The sequence below is a fragment of the Apteryx rowi genome, unplaced genomic scaffold (genome assembly GCF_003343035.1).
Source record: "Apteryx rowi isolate R43461 unplaced genomic scaffold, aptRow1 scaffold_79, whole genome shotgun sequence".
Lineage (NCBI taxonomy): Eukaryota > Metazoa > Chordata > Aves > Apterygiformes > Apterygidae > Apteryx > Apteryx rowi.
Window position 1 is genome coordinate 799,603 of NW_020451082.1, and position 20,925 is coordinate 820,527.

The 20,925-nt window shown below is 38.4% G+C and overlaps 1 protein-coding gene across 1 annotated transcript in view; it reads right to left on the reverse strand.

Moving 5' to 3' along the window:
* Positions 1-20,925, reverse strand: part of LOC112977001 (spermatogenesis-associated protein 7-like) — a 40,599-nt gene that overhangs the window by 2,037 nt on the left and 17,637 nt on the right. Inside the window, exons 5-10 of the mRNA XM_026088828.1 lie at positions 17,254-17,375; positions 14,717-15,225; positions 14,531-14,591; positions 13,200-13,267; positions 12,471-12,539; positions 9,773-9,830 (exon numbers count right to left, since the gene is read on the reverse strand). Of these exons, the coding sequence (XP_025944613.1) occupies positions 9,773-9,830; positions 12,471-12,539; positions 13,200-13,267; positions 14,531-14,591; positions 14,717-15,225; positions 17,254-17,375 (887 nt within the window). The remainder of the gene's footprint in view (positions 1-9,772; positions 9,831-12,470; positions 12,540-13,199; positions 13,268-14,530; positions 14,592-14,716; positions 15,226-17,253; positions 17,376-20,925) is intronic.

Consider the following 20,925-nt stretch of genomic DNA (forward strand, 5'->3'; position numbering starts at 1 on the left):
GTGTTCCCGGTACTGGGTAGTGTTTTGGAGTTCCTTTATTAGAAACCCTGCCGAGTACCACATGAATTGTGAGGAAAGATCCCCATCAGATTACTGCTTTCTTTTAGGGGCAAAATGGGGGAGTGGGAAACTTAACTGTGGCTGGGGAATGCTTTGATTTTTCACATACAAAAAGATAAATGTTCTATATTCTTTTGACTCCCCGTGGAAGAATACTCAGTTTTCACTTTTATTGTTGATTTTTAAAGATATATGTGGCTTTAGTCATTGCCTGGCATTGAGCGATTTGAAGATATTAGAACTCCTAAGAAGCGTAGTTTGCATCCTTTTAATTAACTGAGATTCAAATCATGGAGGCTTAAGGCAGTAATGAGGAAGACTGATGCTCCATCCTTTTGGATTTTTTTCTTGCCAATTTCTTGTGAGCAATTACAGCAGGAAAGAATTGGTTTTGTGACTCCCAGCTCTTCATATCTCCTGCTTGCTTAACTCCTTGTTTAACTTTGTTACCTGCTCTTTTAATGATTTTTAAGTGTTGGCTGTCTGGTACTGGTATTATCTTCAGATCAACAAATCTACTGAGTTAGGCTGTTACAACTGGAAGGACTGGCTAGTATCAAAGCATTTAAGTAACCATCTCCAATTAACTGCACATCCCCTACATAGCCTTTTTTGTAGGAATGGGAAGTTTGTTCAGGTGTCTCAGTCTTCACTGGAAAATGTGAACAGTKCAAATGTCGGGAGTACCAGCAAGCAAGAAGCCATGCCACAGCCAGGAAGGCAGGAATTGGCATGCTGAGGCAGCCCACCCCGCCATAGCTTCGTTCCTTGCTTTCAAGAGTGCACAGTACCAGATTCTTCAAAGAAAAGTGCAAGAAACTTAAGCAGTTGTAGACTATTCACAAGGAAGTTGTCTTCCTGTCCTAATGAATGTTGGCAAAAATGGGAAACACTGGAGTTTTAAAATATTTAGTTTTTACTACTTTGGCTTGTTATGACTGGATATTCTTATTATCCACACAAATACAAAACTTCTTTCTCAATTCTTCTAACCTTTGGAATCACAGATTCATCATGGAAAAAAAGGGAATTGTCTCCTTCACTTCGATACAAATGCCTGATTTTGCCTATAGAATATTTATAAAACAGACAATAGAAATGTTGCACGTTAGGGTGGAGGAACATTTTTTCTGTGTTGGAATTGTCTGGGTACCTGACAAAGCAGCATGCTGCCTGTGTTGTAAGAATCATTTTAATTTGCTAAAATTACATGAAAAAATGATAGTGAATCACCTACCCTGAATAGACTATAGCCATAAAACTTCTGCCAGAGCTTCTAAAATGTAAACATGTTCATGGGTGGAGTTGACACTGTATTTGGCTACAGCTCAAAACTAGGAGGCAGTAAAACTGAARTCTTGCCCTTGCTTTAATACTGACACTTTGAAAAAACACACAGTCAGCCTAATCTGTAGCAACACTGACACTGGAATAGACCTATTCCATTCCATGTAAATTGGTAAAGGGTTGTAAGATGCATTGATTGAGCTATAACAAAGGATGCTGGGAACAGAGCAAACTTTAATGAAGATTTCTTCCCTGTTTGTTTCTTATCCCACATCTCTTCACCAGCAGAGGAAAGGATGTGATTAAACTCAGTTTAAAGGCAAATTCTCCCAATTTCAGTCACTACAGCTGCTATTTCTGTATTGCTGCCTAGGGTACGTTCTAAAAATGTCGATGGGAAAGTAAGCAACTGCTGGCTTGCTGTAGCAAGGCAGAAGGAGTCCAAAAATTCTTCCTGTCCCTGCGGGACACAGGAGATGTTTCTATAAAGTCAGTAATACAGCTATGATTGTTCTTCCCCTTGCCTCTCAATTAGCCAGTGCTGCACATATTGTTCCCTGTCAAATATCTTATTTTATCAGATGCCAGAGAGCAGTGTTGTTCTCTTTTCAAATTGTTGGTCTGATTTCTGGCAGTACTTGATTGCTTTAAAATGTGCTTTCTACATCCATTTTCCTCAATACTTAATTAACTGCAGAAAAATAGACTGAAATGAGGTTTCAGTTAAGTGGGTGTTTCACTTTTGTCCCCACTATCTATCTCATTCATTTATTTCCTTTAGCTCACTAAAGGAGTCTCAGAGATTTTATCTTTCATTTGCAAGAAATTTTGCAGTCCAGATTCTCTCTTTATAACTAAGCCCCCAACAAATTGCATCCAGTGCTCTGGTGAAGCAGAAAGGCAAGACTGCTGAAGAGGTGGTGAAAAGCGACCCAGTATCAAACCAAAACCAGTGAGTGTAAGTAAGTAAGCAAAACGCAGCTGGTCATGTGAGAAGACTGTTCAATGGACCATGGCAAAAAGCCACGTCCCTGAAATACAGAAGCTGCAGTAACTCAGCACGAGACTTCAGTTAGTCAGGAGTCACAACATATTACAGGAATATTCTTGTAACTGCAGCAAAGAGGCTGGTTTTACCACTGCAAGTGCAGTTTGAATCTACGCCACACATGAGACAACATTAGAAACAAGCACTGCCCTACAGGCTTGCAAATGTGACACTTACAGCAATGCTTGAGCAACATTGGGGTACTTCTGCATATGTACAGAAATGTCTTTAGGCACCTATAATGCAAGTAACTGCTTGAAACCTATTGACTCACACCTTTCTCCCCCCCCCCCCCCGCCCTCTATGTGAGCTTATCTGTGGTAAGTGCCCATGGGAAGATAAGAGCTTGCATACAGTAAGCTGTTGAGGAGCAGCAGCTCCAGGAAACATATCGCATGAAGTAGCAGCTTGCAGCTCATATTCAGCAATCTGTGCTAGTCACAGTAAAGCTGGGGAAATGGGTGCTCTCCTGTTTCAGGGAGGTGAACAGAGGGTCAGAGATGGAAGTTAAAAGGAGCTCATGGGATGGGCTGAGCAGAGGGACAGGCAAATTTTACCCTTTTTAAGAATAATGTGGCACATTGCTACTAAATCACAGCTTAGGACTCCACATAGTCCAAGGTTATTTCTGGCAAGCGCACAGGTTCCTCAGAGGTAAGATACAGCCTTGAAATTCTAAAATTCACTRGGGAAAAACAGGTTTTTTTCCACATTTTTTTCTGTGACCCATGTGCTTATCTAGTTCAGCTTTACAAAGAAGCAAGAGGGTTGAGCTAAATACATCTGTGATCTGGTATAATGGTAATAGGAGAAGAAGGGAAAACAGATTAAGTGATGAAATATGTGATCCACAGTTTGGAATCCAGCCAGCTAGGTGAACTTTTTGACTGCTAACTGTCTTGAAAAATACAAGACTAAATTGTGAATGGCACATAATTGCAGAATGGTCTGAGAGGCCCTGTCCAATGAGGTCTGACTTGCTGAAGACTGAAAAAATTATTAATATTACAGTAAGAATGAGTCAAGTGGAAAATGGATTATGGGTTAATCAATTAGGACTACTAGAGCATCCCCCAAGAATTTTCCTTTAATAAGAGATAATATCTATGATTGCCCTGTCACATCGTCTCTTTTTGGTCTGTGGAAATAGATCTCTGGGTATTTGTGACAAAAAATGGAGTCTAGAAAATGTCACGTAGAAAGGGAAAAAAGATGGGGGGAATTAGAAGCTGTTCAGCAGATCCCAAGGAATTTACTGGGAACATTGTAAGATTAGAGTTCAAATCGAAGGTCATTGTGGTGGGCATTGAATCATAAGCACTTTAACAGAAAACTAATTCTTCATGTTGAAACATATTAAGGATGATGGATAATCCACTCTCCCTGAGATGGAAACACTGGAAAATATCCAGGGCTTCAAAAGTAACTCACACTTCTAGCTTAGCATGTTGGCTTAAGAAAGTATGGAGCGATCCAAACTCCAGTGAAAGAAATCCAATGGATCTCTCTATGCCCATGCTTTTTCATTTGCAGTCTTTAATGTCAAGAGATTTGTTTTCCTTTTGAGAGGTTTATGGCTTTGATAGGCATTAAGAACAGTGAAAAGAGTAACTTTAAAACCTCCTCCTTGGCTCTGAAGCTACTTTTATCATAATTTTTGAATTAATCTAGAAGTTATTAAAAACTATCTTGCAAACTGCTCTTTGTAGATATTAAAAGGTAATTTTATATCTTACATATTTTATTTTGCTGAGCTGATTGCTAATGGGAAATTTCAACAAAAGGAAAAAATCCAGTCAGGTGGCGAAAGCTATGGAAGCCTGAGGACTGTGAGAGCTCGGGCCCAGATCCTGCATGGTGCAGATCTCATCAGTTCTGTTTCAGACAGATTTGATCCTGTGTTTTAACTATGTGAATGTGACTTTGTCCTCTCTTTTCCCCTCTAAATCTAATTTTGAAGCTTGATGACATATAAATAAAGTATGATCCAGAGAACATGTTATGTTTAGTTTTAGAGGCTAAAGTAATCAAAGCTGTTAGCCACTCAGGTGTGAAGATCTTATTGTACATATGTATCCTGTGGCTGTGAGATAGACAAAGTTCAGTGATATTCTTAACTGTTTATATTTTCACATATTTTTCAATTGTCTCAACATACAGAAACCCTGATTTATACAGACAGGTATCTGTGTACTTGAAGAAATCAGTATTTGCCACTGCAGAGTCACAGTTGCATGCGCATACGAAAGCTGAAGAACCGGAGCAACATTTTATCATACCCAGCTATGCAGTATATAGTGCCACAGCAGGCAGTGAAATAACTACGTCCAATTGAAACTTCAGAAGAAATTTAAGAAATTGAAATGAAACTATTCATGTTAGAATTTCTAAAAATATTAGCCATGCCACTTTGCCAAAGTACAAGATTCCTACTTTAAGTCCTATGCAGAAGATAACAAGTCTCACAGAACATTTCCCTTCTGGTTGTGATTGGGCCACCAGGTCAGCATTGGTTTGGAGGGAAGTTTCCACTTACCGGATGACTGACATTTGCTGTTGTGAGAATGATAAACTCAGGTCCTGGGCTAATCTCAGAGCAGTGATTTTACTGGTTCACATTTAAAACTTTCCCATGTGCAGTATCTAATTATGGTATATTACAAAAATCTGGATTTAAATGGTAACAGTGCACAATGCTGAAAGTGACTGTGTTGGTAAACTGCTTATCCACTCTGATGATTAAGCCTGTAATTATTGCATTAGCATCCCAAACCACACTCATCAGCCGATACATCTCCTTTTAAGGCAATCCCAAGAGATGTGATGGGCTATATAGAAAGAGTACAGCACTTGAAGAAGGGAAGCGCAAAGAACATGTAGGAGATGGTGTCAGGGATTAAACGGAGGTTGCTTTCTTCAGCTTCTGGGTGTGACCCAGGATAGTGCTGGGCTCTGGTACATCTAAAGGATTTTTTGCATAAGAAATGTAAAAATAGATCCTTTCCACTAGTGGCTATCAAAGAGCCTATGCCACTTCCTGCCAGCTCTTACTATCCATGTTGTACTCTTGCAGTAATCAAAGTAAATCATTCTATCTGGTCTAGTGAGGCGGCTCCTCAACTTTCACACCAACGTGGCAGGCAGCTGCCTATGCTGTTCTACATATCTTGCCCTAAAATGTTTGGTAACACTGCTAGATGCTGTTTAACAGCTGTCTTCCACCTCCCCCTCCTCTGAAGTAACTCCTGTGGTGCCTTTACAATACATTTTTTTGAGAGAGAATACTTTACGATCCCCCTAAAAGTAAAGGCATAAAACAAGTGTCAGGTACTACTTCATGTCTACAGCAGCTTTAGGCTTTATATGGTAAAATTCCAGGAAATAAGTTACTTTGCACAGTTTTGTGGAAGACAGACCAGCAGTGTTGCCCCCAACCCCTGCAGGTGCCATGTTAGTTGCTCACCGATTCCCTGAAAGGCTACACTTACAGACCCATTTCAGGGGCTATTTCAAGCCCAAGAGTGACATTCTCCACTCTCCTGGATTCTAAGAACTACTCTTTTACCTGTACCTGCTAGCAAGAACCAGTAATTTTTTTTGCTGTTAAAATGTTTTTCATAGAATTTATGGCTTCTTGAATTGAATCTGAGTATAGAAGAGATTTTTGAGACCAATACTCTGCAGATGAAATATCATCCCTGTATTTCCAGAGGTGAAAAACTGCTTAATGCTGTTTTTGAGCAAATGGCCTGATAAAAAGCTCTTACAAATGTTCCTGATTAGAGACCATTTCATTAGTATAAAAATGGGGAAATTTTTTCTCTCTGTAAAAATTTGTTAGAACAATTCTCCAGTTTCTTAATAAATGTTCGAGAAAAAATATAGTTTTAAAACATAAAGAAATATGTATGAACCTCCAGAGCTGGGTAGGTAAAAAGCATCCTCAGCTGAAGATTTCCTAGCAGACCACAAAATGCAATCTTCAGAGGCAGTAAAACAGCATGAAAGGCAAAAATAAATCTTGTCAGGGAGGAGCGGTGCATGCCTTCTCCTGGGCAAAGTTTGAAATTACATGTTCTAAAGCAAAGAAAATTGCTCCTCAGATATATCTTGATGAACTAGATTGAAAGTTGCCTTGGGCTGGAGTCTAGTGAAAGAACTGCCATCTATGCCCTCACTTTCCACCAATAACTACACAATCTAGGTACCTCGAGAATAATATAACGGGGGGGGGTGTTAAATATTTTTTGTTTTAAAAGTATAGCTTCTTGTTTTTGAGACACTGTCTTCCTTTCCTCCTCGCATGTATTTTCCTATACTCTTTCTTCACACCTCCTTCCTAGCCATGCAGTTACCATCTTTCTTTTCTAACCTAATTACACAATCAATCTCTTCCTTCTCCCCCTTAGGCCCCAATGTAAAATCCCTTTCAGTGTGTATTCTCCCTGAAAGAGAGAAGGTGCTATTCTCTTTTCCTGAGAGCTGGAGAAGAGGCTACAAGTACAACCGAGGCATGTTTCCTGGCAAGCACTGRGGATTGCTGGGGGCTGCTGGCTGGCACATGGCCAAGCACCAGCACAAGGAAGAGACACTGGGTCAGGCAGTGCAGCCAGTTGGGTTTAAGCACCCCAACGGAGCACAAATTAGCAGTAGGCCAGAGCGGAGGTTGTTTTTGTGAACAGATCTCAGACACTATTCTGCATAAAAAAGTGCCAACAGGGACTTGGAGAGCGCACTGGCTTTGGAGAGCGAGTACACAGAAGAGCACAGCCCAGGGAAGCAAGTGCCCAACTAGACAAATAACAAGTTGGCAGACATCTAGCGTGGGTAAAAAAAAGCACTGCAACGACATTGGAAAATGTTTCCATCTTACTATTTTGTCTACCTGGTCCAAAAAACAGTGATAATGAACAAAAAGGCTTTGGTTTGAAGAGAAACAGAAACTAAAAAAGAAAAATATTTTGCAGGACATTTGAGTCCACCCACTATGGAACCCAGCAGTTCAGCTTCCATCTGTGGAACTGTTCCCTTTCTAATAAATCTCACTACCAGCAAGCTTCTCCTGATGTACATTATGCTTACCCTTCTCATTTAATCTTTACTTATAATACATATAAGAATCCCTTGTTCTCCTTTGCATGCTGCATCCTTCTAACATATAAAGGCAGCTTTGGTCTTTTCCCTTTCATTGCTGTACAACTAAATATGTGACTAAAAATCCTACAAATCAATTCATTCTCCACTAATTATCTTACTCCTCTTTTCTAAATTTCTCCAATGTCTTTATTTGGTATTTTTGAAGACGGAGATTCCAGGTTTAAATCTACACAATTGCAGAACAACACATAGCTAGATATCAAATATATTGCAACAGGATATACTCAAAATCCACTGCTGCTTAAGGACTCATCTTTTAGAAGTGCTGGGATCCTTCTGGGAAGAATCAGGTACCTTCAATCTCCTATTAAAGGATTCTCAGCTGCATCTGTAAGGCACTCAGCATCCGGCAGGAGTCGGCCTTAGATATATGCTCAACATTCTCTAGACAGATGTAAATTATAAATCCTCTCAAGTTGAGGTACTGCTTCTGAATACTTTTCTTCCATGAAACTGACTTAAAATTCACTAATTTCAGCTCGAATTGTTCCTCAGAAACTTTTGCTACCTACTGACTGTCAGTCAGACTAGCATCTAAACAGATACCAAAACACCATTTCTATCCTAATTGAGGCACTTTGAAAGACAACCTTCTGCATTCTAGTTAATTTATAATTCCTTTGATTGTTATTTATTCATTGTGCAAAGCATATGCATAACTCCCACGTGCCTACTGTTGAAGAAAGTACAATACCAAATAACAGCGTTACCTTTCAGAAACAAATAARCAAAGGTAGCCTGTTCAAATGCCACACTCTCAGTTCCTCAGAAATGTTCCCCTCTGACTGTGCTGCAGCAGTATGAGCTTTAGAAAGCAATCCAAACCTCTGGCCATTAATTCCTCTTGCTCATTAAACCTAATGAAACTGCCTTGTATGGAGGCACTAAGAGACACAACCAGAAGAAGGACTCAAGTGCCAAATCCCTCTAAAGGCTAGAATTAGCGATCTCACTCCCTACAGGACACAGCAGAACTGTGGGATGAAACGGCACCAAACCCCAAACCCTGCGCGCTAAGGAGAAACCCCGCTACCAGCAGCTGGCAGGCAGAGCAAAATGGAAGAACGTGACTAAAGGCCTGTGCCCTCTGCGGAGCTCACAGTTCTGCTCCAGGCTCTTGGGATTCTCTTGTCTTTCTTTCTTTTTTTTTAATAAAGAGACTGCAAAGAAAAATAAATTTATATTTGATAGTCATGGGGGAGGAGGAAAAACCAGTACCTTTAAAATGAGTTCTGCAACCCCAGCTTACAAAGCTAGTGTCTCCCTTTTTTATCATATTATCTTAACCAGTGGAACAATTTCAAAAGCTGGAAAGCAAAATGCCCATTTGGGGTATTTGCTCATAAGGTGTGGGATTGGATTTGGGCCTCCCCAGTCTGGGGGAGGCATTTGAATCTGACTCCCACATTTCATGGGCAAATGCTTCAACCACACTGGGCTAAAAGAAAAGATGAGAGCAAAGACACACTGCTAACACCATTTTCTCTGTGAATGACTTTTAAAAGGAAAACATTGTGTCCTACAGAGATCTTTCAAAGAGCAGTTATAAGCCCTACTCCCAGGAGAAGGCTCTAAGATCTGGATTAAAACAGGCAGAGGTGCTTTTGTTCATCCTAAATATGATGCCAAATCTGCAGAGGAGAGACAGGAATGTGGACACATTCGTGCCTGGCATTTCCTACTGTCTTTCCCAAGACTGCTCCCTTCTCAGCACATGAAATTTTAGATAAGTGTTGCAAGGTGTATAACTCTTGGCAGGCACCACATGGGGAGCTTTAATGTTGAACTCTGGAGTTTTATATTCTGCTCTGGGGACCAAATTCCTAAAAGCAAGTTATTACAAAGCAAGATCTAGCCACAGACTACAAATCTCTCTTGTTGTTCTACTCCAGAAAAGAGCAGTCACAGCAAAAAAGTTCAGCAACAAATATTCTTCATAAATAGGTTTTATATAATTAAGCCATTCTGCACACTAAGTACACTATTCATCTTTTGGAAGCCCTATTAGAAAAATATATATAAACATATAGAAAAATCTCTCTTTAGCAATTCTCCATAGAAAACACTCTACCTGCTGCTTTTATAGAAGCAGTTTCTTCTCACCTTGTATTTAAATTGTGTAGCAGTTAATCATCTGCCATAAATTGTTGCTCAGCATTGATATACAACATTTCTCCTGTAGGTGACAGAGAATTTAATAATAGACATTTTTTTGCTCACCTCATCAAGGTTATGCCTCTTACTTTTAATGTGCATTTGAAATACATCTTCTAATGCCCTTAAAAAGAATAAAAAGGAACATGAGTGCAAAAAGAGACTATTCAAAGCCCATTTACTTCCAAATGAAAAATACCACTCAGTCTGTCTTTCAGATCACTTAAAATACACCCCAATTCTTTACTTTTGCTCCATCTCCCCACTTCCCTACCCTAGCTATAAATGGATTTAAAAAATAAAGTCTTAAATATTTGTAAAGTTGTTGAATAGCCTCATTCCAAGTGCATGCTGTTGAGCAGGAACTGTGATGGGGACAGTCTCTCATGTATGGTATTCCAAACTACTCTTTCACATTTAGTACAGTGTGCTTTCCTCCAAATATAAGCATGTTGGTGCTCTCCATCACAGTGCAGTAGTCCCCCTCTGTATTTTGGTGGGGCCAAGTCCCTCCGTTGYCACATGTGTCTGTGAGTACTGTTCCACCATCTGTTAACCGGGTGAAACTGCTGAGGGTACTGGGCAGTACTGTACGTAGCTTCCAAGACTCATTTACAGCTGTAGTTCCTTTGTCCATTATAATTCATTACTCAAAAAGAACTTTTGAAATTGCCTCTAGCCAACACCTTTAGATCTCTAAAGGTCATTTGCACGGTCTCTTTGTACTCAGGCCTACTTTTCAGTAACTTTTGAGGGAAACACTGAAGGTTGAACTTTCATGGTCATATTTTTGTTAACTAGGTGTACTAGAGAAAGACAGATGCCTTCAAAAAGTGCTCTCAGAATATTTTTCATGATGGTTGCATAAGCTGCAAGCAAAAGATGCGCTGTGATGAGCATCTGTAAAAAAATAAAGACCTAACTGACTACGGAAATTAGTTCTCCATGTTCAACAACCATAATTTAGTCATATCTAACCCAGTGATTGTGTTTTCAGACAGTCTGCAATGAACTGGAGGTCTCAGCAGGACTGTTTCAGCTGTATACAGCATATTTGAATTGGGAGGCTATTTCAGGCTTTATCTGTAGAGAAGCTGGTCTAAATAAATGGAGGTCTTAATCCTGCAGCACATAAGCTAAAGCTACCAGTTGTGCCTTTTATAGTGACAGGCGTCACTAAAATCTATTTAGAAATTCAACTCTGGCTTTAAAATAAAAGACCACTATTTCTTCTTTTTTTTTTTCTGCAGAGAAACTAAGTTCTTTTATTAGAGCCTGCCCAAGAAAACAATGGATTGTTATTTATGYATTTTTAGTAATCTTTATTTTTTGGGTTAAGAGTTTAGAGTATCTAAACAACCTCCACCTAAAATCAGCTGAGAGGTCCTCTCATCTGACAAGCCTGCAGCCTGGACACCCTAATTCCCAGCAGTGTTCTGAGTTGGGCGCAATATGGGAGCACACACACTATCCCTGCTGCCATCACATCATAAAGGTAAAAGTTTGTGTTCTTTTCCTCTCATTTCGTTTTCACTAGGTATAGAGAAAAAAAATTATTTTCTGAAGCTTTTTGAGATTTTATTTTAATGTTATCTTATTTATAATTGTATGTATGGGCATGCATGATACTTAGCAACCTCTTAAATGTGTAGTAAGTCAGTATTTTTAAAAGCCAGTAATGTTCCTCCCAGTGTAACCAGAAAATTAAAATGAAACCTGATATATCTACTTCTAATATGAAACTTTAAATTAGTCTGAAATTTGCTATACCTAGAAGGAAGAAATAAAATCAGTATCTTTCACTGATCAGAAAAAAAAACCCACTCATGTTTGCAACTCTTAACAAAAAATTTAAGAGAGCCTTAAGGATTTTAACTGAAGTTCTCTAGATTGAAAGGGAAATATCTCAATCTGATGTCAGAATGAGTCTGATGATTGATTTCAGGGTTTAGCACTCTGCAGCCTCAAAGCATAGCACTTGATGAAGACTAAGTCTTATACACTGGGGTATTATCTCTTAAAGGAAAAGCATCTCCCACTTAAGATGCAGGCCAGGAAATGCTATAGAAAGAGAAGATGCAATATTGTAACTTTTAGTGGGCCTACAAACAGACCTGTGGTTTATCACAGCCCTCTAAATATTACCTATTAGAAATGTGACAGACATATTGASAGTGCATGGTGGTATGTGGGTGTGTGTGAGATAAGATTTCACATATAGAACACGAAAACATTAAAGGATGCTGCAGTTAGACACCAGCACTATTGGGTAWATTTGACTCTAGTCTTTATGCCTATATCTTACAAAAAAGAATTATTWTATTTTTTATTTTGCTCTTACATGAGGGAAAAAGAACTCTCAAGACAAAATCTTTTGCTGTGATGCACTTTGCTAAGGAAGACTCATTGCTGCTCCATGGTATGTGAGCTCAGGACTGATTCAGATAAGAATTGGAATCAGACTACTGCAACAATCATATATATCACCATAAGGGAATGAGCTTAAGAAGAGAGTAAGAGAACACAATGTTTCTATGCTTCTCCTAGAAGTTATTGGGAAATATAAGGTTCACTGAAAATATTTTCTGTTCAGCTACACAGCTTAAATCATGACTACTATGAAGTGCAATCACAAAAGTATGCATCAAATGAGACTGATTTCAAGTTTCATTTTAATCTTATTAAAACCACCAGTTCTTTACACTAATGGAATGACTGGCCAAAAATTCTCTACTTAAATGGATAAGAAATGCCAAGTACTTACGCTTTGTGATAACAACTTCTAATCAAAATATCATTTGTAAGATCTTCAAGAAAACAAAGATAGTCTGCTCTATAGAAATACACAACAGCTGTCAGCATCTTTCTTTAATATTCACAGAATACAAATAAGGTTTAAATATCTAAAACCATCCCAGGAGGATTTTCACTGGAATGCAGTTTTATAGTAATTAAACTACTTCAAATAAAGAATTTTGTCAATATATTCAACAGTGATGAATCTCTTTACTAGTCTGCATTTTTTACTATCCAGGATTATACTCTTTTAAACAACTGATTTTCCCAGCCCTATTGGTCAGCTTAATAATTACTTACTAATCAATTAATTTTATTAATTAAGAATATCTGTGTCTTTTATGAATAATCAGTTCAAGAAAAATAGTTGCAACGGACAGAAAGCATAGGTATCATGAGACAAATCGTTACAAACTTTTTGGTTTATGAAAGAAACGACACCTTATTAGTTTGCCTACAGTAATAGGGGCCTGGATGGCATGACTCAGAAATCTCTTCTAGTTTTCTGATCCCACACTTCTCAAGCAAGTAGCTGAACCTATATCCTTAACAGTGTCACTTTTGCCCACCTTATACAGTCTGTTTGTAATTAATCGGCTCTTGCGCCATGTTTCCAATTTTCTGTCAGGTTCCTACTTTAATATTTTGATATAAAACTTAGAAATAGTTAAAAGGGAAAAACAAATATTTAACTTACTTTTCTTGAAGCTGTGATCTCGGAGAAAGTGGCATGTCAGAATCAGTAAACCATAATTCATGGTTCTGCTACAAATAAGTAAAGAGGAAAAGTAGATCCTTGATTATATTTGTATTAGTATTTTATATTTCCACTCATAGCTCTAGGGGCAAATGATCTGATTCCATAACATATGAAAATCATAACAACATCATACTGAAGTGACAGGCCAGCTCATTTGAAATGAATGTCTCGAGTGTCAATCACTTGTATGAACAAAGAAAAAGCATTRTTATTAGGTGGATTCACATTAGCAGGAACAGAAGCAAGATATATAATCTCAGAAAAATCCCGCAAACTTTATAAAGGAAACGAGAAATTCTGAGAGAAATATTTGCAGAGCTCATTAATAAGAATTTTTTCTTTCAAAGGATATGCAAAATATATTTTTATCTTTGTAAAGGCAGATACAAAGATACAAAACATTGATATTGAAGTAGCACTTCAATGCAAGGTACATGAGGATTAGCAGATGGGAATAGGACTGAATTTAGGAGCTTCTGTTATTAATGTTGTAAAATGAAGATTTTGGTGGTTGGATTAATGCATGGAATAGAGCCAGGTAGCATAGGGCTAGCACAAATCAGGCCTACCGTGCCTTGGTCGAGCTGTGTAGAGACCCAACATAGGCCCTGTAAGGGGTTTTGCAGGCCAAAAAAATCACACAGAACCTTCGTCATGCATGGCTTCGGCTACTGCTACCCATCTTATTTTCAAGAGCACTAAAATTCACTAAATGAATCTCCCCTCCATTTTAAATATCCACATAACTAATGGAGTGCAACTTTCAGGCAAGTCATGTATGGCATACTACTGTATTGACTGTACGCTGATTGCTTACCACTTTGCCTGGAAGTTTCTGGGCTCTAAGTTATTATTTGGATGGAGTGGAAAGTCAGTAAATCAGCCACAAGCTTATATGATTGCTTGAAGTGCAGCAAGATGTTAGTCATGTAGGAAAAAACTCTGCTTTCAGAGGAATAGATTTGTGTTGGAATATACTTTTTTTCATATATCATAATGCCTATTTGTGTTTTTCAGGGAGACCAGTTACTTTACTTCCTATTTTATTCATTGAAGGCTGTTGACCCTAACTAGACACACATACTAGATTTCGCTATTGCAATTTTAGTGACTTCTCACAACATGATTTAAGTTTTTGTTTTTGCTCTTTACCTATATTCCCCAAAGCCTAYTAGATTATCCTTCTCTTATCCACAGAACCAGGACAACTTTTGTACATGAATAATTGTGCCCATTCTTTTTCTTTATAGCAAACTGGGTACACCAACCTCAACTGGCTTCTCACAAAAGTGATCTGAATGTGGTCTCACAAGTGCATCTTCTAAAAAACTGAAAGATTAAAATCAAAATGAAAACCAATTATTTCAGTTTAAAATGATGTTTTTGAAAGTGAAATCACTAAAGTTGTATTACCTAACTTTCAGCATTGATGTATAAACAAACTGAGTAAGTACCTGCRTAAATCTCCTTTCTTTTCATTGTCGACATCCACTGATTTCAGTGGTGGTCTGCCAGGTGACAAGTTCTTTTTTTTGTGAGGAGGATTATAGTATCTATGTTTTACAAGAGCAGATTGGTGTGATGTCTTTAAGATTCGAGGGGTAAAACGTTGCTTTTTTTCTGTGAAGCAAACTGAATGTTTGTCAAGGAGGTCTCTAGAGTAGGTTTTATTAAAAGAGTTTTGAAATGTCTTCTTCCTGCTGCAACTGCTCATATGCATATGAGACTGCAGGAGTGGTGAAGCAGATAATCTCCCTGTATTAGCTTCATGAACGTGAGTTTGAGACAAAGTATCCTGAGCAGGATTTTGGATAGTCTTTCTTGCAGTAAAAGCTGGTGACAGAGTTCTTGAAGGGAGCTTCTGAAAAGGCACAAAAGGAGGCAGCTCTCTCTTTGTCAGGGAGCAGTTGTTCTGACCAGATTGCAAATACAGATGACTCTTTTCCAACAATGACCTACTTCCCTGTAAGATAAAGAAAAAAATAACTTACAGCAAAATCACAAAAGCAATTCGGTGAGGAGAGCGTCTTCTAAAAATTGATTCACTCAGGAAGAAGTTTAAGAACCTGCCATCAAACTCACTGCCTTAGCAGGAACCCTGCAAGTGTCATTGTCTCAAGCAGTCTAAATGACTCCCAGAGCTTTAGGAACTGCAATAGGAGTAAAGCTACCCTGTCCCTTGTCTAGTTTCTTTTTCCTTCACTCTCTTTACAAGGTTGAGTTTGCTAATGACAAGTAGGCTTGGGGAATTATAGAAATTCCATTATGTTTTGGAGGGCTCAAGGAGGGAGAACAGAAGATTTCTCCTTCCTTGGACTTTACGCATTCTCATTTATGGAACTTATCTCTCAACGGCAACCTTACAGCCCTCTTCAAAAGCACTGGGATGGCATCTTCAATTCTCTTCCTTGTATACCCATGCAGGTAAGAGCATAACTACATCTCAAGCATTTGACTTCAAACAGGGAAACACTGTTATCCTTACAGTTATAAATAAGGTAGGTAAAATCCTTGCTTATCATTTTGCTGTTTATCTCACCAGGAACAAGATTTTATAAATCAAAATAATGCAGATGTTTGAATTGGATGATCTACTTTATAAACCATGTCAATGGTAATCTAGCAGTAAACCCAGTATAATTCTCAAAAAATACAAAGTTTTACAGTCAATAAATACTCTTTTAAATTAAAGGAGGGCTGTGGGAATGTTGGTACAGTAGCTTATACTAATCTTCCTCCTCTTTCTGAAAAATCTGTGTGATCATAGATTTAATTTTGGAAAAGACTCATGGTCATCTTGTCTGACCTTTTGTGTCCCAGAGAATAAAGAAATCTAATTGAGCCCTTCTGTATCCAGTCCAGTAACTGATACTAATGCATAGCTTCTGTAAAGTTACCTAGCCTCATTCAGTTCCTAGTAAACAAAACAAAATAAAATGCCGTTAAACCCCTCCCCCAGAGATCTAAATGTAAAAAACAACCCCCAAAACAAAAACAAAAAAAACCCCAAATGATCTAAACCTAAAATGGTGAAGAAATTTTGCCCCAAAGAGAATCTGGACTATGACAGAACAGAAATATTTTGCAGGCCTTTGCAAACTGAAGTCCACTGGCAGAATTTGGTGAAGAACAGGCCTACTCACATGAGCATGAGGTTATGGAGCATATCTGGCAGAATATACAGAATTAGGATTAATTATTTTACTGTTTTGTTTTTTCAATAAATACAATTATGAAATTTAGAGGATACTGTAAAACAATGTAAAGTTATTGCATTGTGTTATTTGAGTGGGAATACTAAGAAAATCTTTGGGATTTGGTTCTTTTGCACATGCTGTTTCAAGAAATATCCCTAATAAAAATGTCATAAAATACACATCATATACATAATGAAATTGTTTCAATAAATTATTTAATATGAAATCACTCAATTTTTGTTTTCTAGGGATCCATGTAATGAGGTAATACTCCATGTAATGTAATACTAATTAAGTATTAACATATTAGTAATATTAGTTCAACTTAAAGTTCAATCTCCATTTGTCAAAGGAACAAAGAGGATGCGTGTGGTTTTGTGAGTGTATGTGTACATGCATGCTGTCAGTGGAGAAGCCATGTAGGGATAACAACAGTTAGATGAGAGGATAGCTACCATATCTAGCAACAAGCATGATTAAGTCATGGCAGTTTAGGTAAAACCTTCAAGCTCAGTGGGTCATTCAGGATACATACATTGATTAGTTTTAAGACAGTGAGAGGAACAAAGTGTTTTTTTGGTGTCTTTCCACCCTATATTGGTGGCAAAACTGTGAGTCAAATACTATCTCCATTTGACTAGAACATAAAAAGCCACGCTGAATAAACCTGAGCTTACTGCTGTGTTAGAAGCATTCCCCAGTGCTTCAGACTACAGCTAAGGGGAAATGGGTGTCTTTCATGTGACTCCGTGCTACCTATGTCACGGGTTCCTCACTTTCAGAATATCACTTACCTTCTGCTGACCTGGAAAAACACTTCTAGACTTGAATGGTGAAGCAGAAAGACTACGTACATGATCCTTCTTATAGTTTTCAAAGGCTTGAATTGGTCTGTCTCTTTTCTGCTGATCATTGTCTGTGCATGTAAAAATGTAAACACAACCCTTACAAGATTAAAACAATGGTCAAGTCGTAGAGTATTACTTTTCATTCTTCTTTTGCCCTCTAAAGACTCTGCTGTCTCCTCTTAATACCAAGTAGCATACAAAGATGACAATTATTCTGCTTTTTATGGTTGGCATGAGCAAGTCCTTCCTGCTTCTCAGAAGTACACATCCTTATTTGAAATGAAATTCAATCCAGGACTCCCCTAAGTCATTCAAACAGTAAGTAATGAGTCACTGGAGGATAACAGAATATGACATTTTGCTCCTGCCTCCTCTCCACTCTCTTTCCCCTATCCAAAAAGATCATAGGACATAGACAGGAGGACAGGAGCTGACGCAGGTCAAAACAAAAGAAAAGCAGAGGTAATCCAATAAGGATTCAAGTCTAAGTATTAAGAGTTGAGTGACCAAAGTCAGGCTGCCACTGTGGTCTGTGCAGACGGTAACGCCAAGAAAATGTGTTTTCTGTATTAGTCAAACGCAGGCTGAAAAGAAAAGGACAACACTTTTGCTAGCACTTCACACACAAAAAGGAAAGAAACAGACCCAGTTCTTTGGATCCTATAATCTAAACGAAAAATATGCATGCCAAGAAGAAACATAGGAATAAGAAGAGGATATGAGCTACCCAAGACCACAGAGGTTCAGGGAGGCATTCTCACGGATAATGACAGGCCTCACGACTCTCCATCCTGTGTTAGGACCTTACTTTTAGCAATGCAAACAAGAATGGTGCGTGACCAAAACTTTCAACCCTTTTCACCCTCCATGTTCCTTCCATGCATAGATCTAGAGAAAACGGATATGAATTCTTTGTGATGTGTAATAAAACCTGTCTTTTTGTAAGTGTTGTTTAAATTATAATTGCCACAGCAGTTCTAGCTAAAACTAACAATCCACGCACAAAGTATACATAGAGGGGTGTTGACCTCTGTTGACACCTGAGGTCCTGCAAGCTGCATATGGCTCTTTTGTGTTGAAAATGCAGTTCCTTCAGTATTTCCTTGCCCCATGGCAAGGAAATATACCTTTAAAAAAATAATAATAATAAAATAAAGGCACCTAGATACTGCACTAGAGAGTTTGCCTCAGAAGTCTGTGATAGCTTTTGGATGGGGCACACCATCTCTTGACAATTTCCCTGTAAGGTGGCCTCAAAGCTGTGGCCTGGTCATTGAGAAAACAGACATTTCAGTAATAGCTAAAACAGGGGAAAGACAGTCTCCTGGGCATATAATCTGGCTTTCCAGGCTTGCATGGACATGAGTTCATAGCATCATCCTATTAAGAAAAACATGTTGACAATGCTAAATCCTATTTGGATGACTGGGAAGCAGGATTACACAACTCACTGGAACAAATAACAAAATGTACTTACTCAGTAGCTTTCATGCAGAGATTAATACCTTCACCTTTTATCTATGTTTGTACAGTGCCCAATCAAAGTGGACCCCAATTCTGATTAAAGACTTTGCATTCTGTTGCCATAAAAAAATAACAGACAAAGCAGCTTGCTTCTGTGTCTAAGCAACAGTACTGACAACAAGGAGACCTGGCTTACTTCATGGCTGTGCCAATGATTTGTTGTGAGGCCCTGGGAAAAACTCACTTCAATGCCTCTCCATTCTTCTGCATGGGGTGTCTGGTTTGCGTGCAGGTGAGGCAGGACAACAACTGTCTATCCTAGGCATGGCTGAGCCTTCACCAAGCCTTACCAAGGACAAGAAAAATCAAATGTTCCAGGTCAAAGAGCCACAACTTTTAAACAGACTTCATTTAGTATTTCACTGATATTTTTACTATAAATACATGTTATAAATATGCCACCTGGCATTAAGCCTATTCAAACAACTACCGTTCCACTGCATTATAGTTTTATTTTTTTGGAAATCAGCGAAAACTCCTGGGTCAGACTGTCTCTTAGCAACTCTCACTCCCCTTCCCTAATAGACAACAAGTTTTGTCTCCCAGACTGTCAGGTTTTATATGTGCCTCAGCCACATGAAGCAGACTGAGGTGTCCTACAGCATATCCAGGTTTGCTTTTAGCTGATTATTTTTCCAGGACACTTTTTTTTCTTTTCACATATACTCCTTAAAGTTCTGCGTGAAAGTTGGTTGTTACCATGTCACACTGAGCAGCTTGGGCCAGTTTTATGTATTGCTCATAAACACAAATTACCTAAGGACAAAAGGATCACCTCCCCATTTTTCCTTTCACCAAATACTTTCTTACAACTAGCAATGCCCAAGAACGAAAAAGAGACTAACATGCAAAATCTGTACCTCAAAATATAGCTGTCTTTTTTCTTCTTTGGGAAGAGCAAAAATTAGACATCCCTTGCTTTCTGATCCGATGTCCTAGCTGAAGTGTTTAAGGACTGGCTGCAGTATATGGCTAAGATCAAACCTGGAAACGTTAATTTGAGGGGAGGGGAAGAAGTTCACTTGCAGAAGAGTATCATGATTCAGCGTTTTTCCGAAATCCCAGGATGTGACTGTTTTTAACCCAGCAATAGCAAGGATCTCTTGGCTACCTATTTGCTGCCTCTCAGTGAATACAATCGCGTGGTATGGCCAGTGCAGCAGTTATTTAGGCAAAYGCATTCAAGAGCCTTCCTGGTGAACTCATTTATTTGCTAATTCATCCTTCCTACTGTGGCAGCCATTAATTTATCAGTGTTATTGTACAATTTCACTGATACTTGTGCTGGTATCTGGTACTTGTCAATGCAACAAGAAATAAAGAAAATATAAGGGATTTAGTTGAAATCTGGTTCTTTTAAAAGCACAGTAAGATTCAGGTGCTGTAGCTCCCACTCTGTTTTCCTGGCAACTCTTGTTGCTTTACATTTAACAAAAAGTCTTGTCTCTCCTTTACTTCTGTGTGACAGGCCCATGTACAAAATAAGCCAACACTAATTTACTCTAGTAGCAGAAACAGTTTAGCAGACAATAAAGTTCTATCAGAGCAAAATGAACTAAACCACTTCTTTTTAATCTAGCCTTTTTCAGTTCTACTTATCTTCATTTTAAATTGTAAGAAGAGCAAGCAAACACCTTAGAGTGATTCCACAGCCGCCTTCCAAAAAAAGGTCGAAGTCATATTCAGGTCTAAGTCAGAACATTACGGCCCAAGTATGAATCTGGGATAATAATGCCAGAACAGGCTTTCCCTAAGTTGTTTACCAGATGTTACAAAACTCAGTGATTATAGTTAGAAACAGTATCCACACCTTGGCTCATGTCTTCATTTTTGGCTTGCGGTAGGCCTTCTGGTTAACTTCCTACCAAGTGTTATAAAAGAGCTGGCTGATGTTTAACTTTTAATGAGTTCTGAAACAAAAGGGAAGTTTCGAACAACTGCAGGGAAAAATAATAGCAAAAGTGGCAAATGCATTCTAGGTGTGTCAGACCAACATCTGTCCTGAGCATAACAACTGAATGACTGTTGTAAGACTCAGCTAAGGTAAATAATATAAACAATGAATAATCATCATGCTAACTTGATAAAAAAATC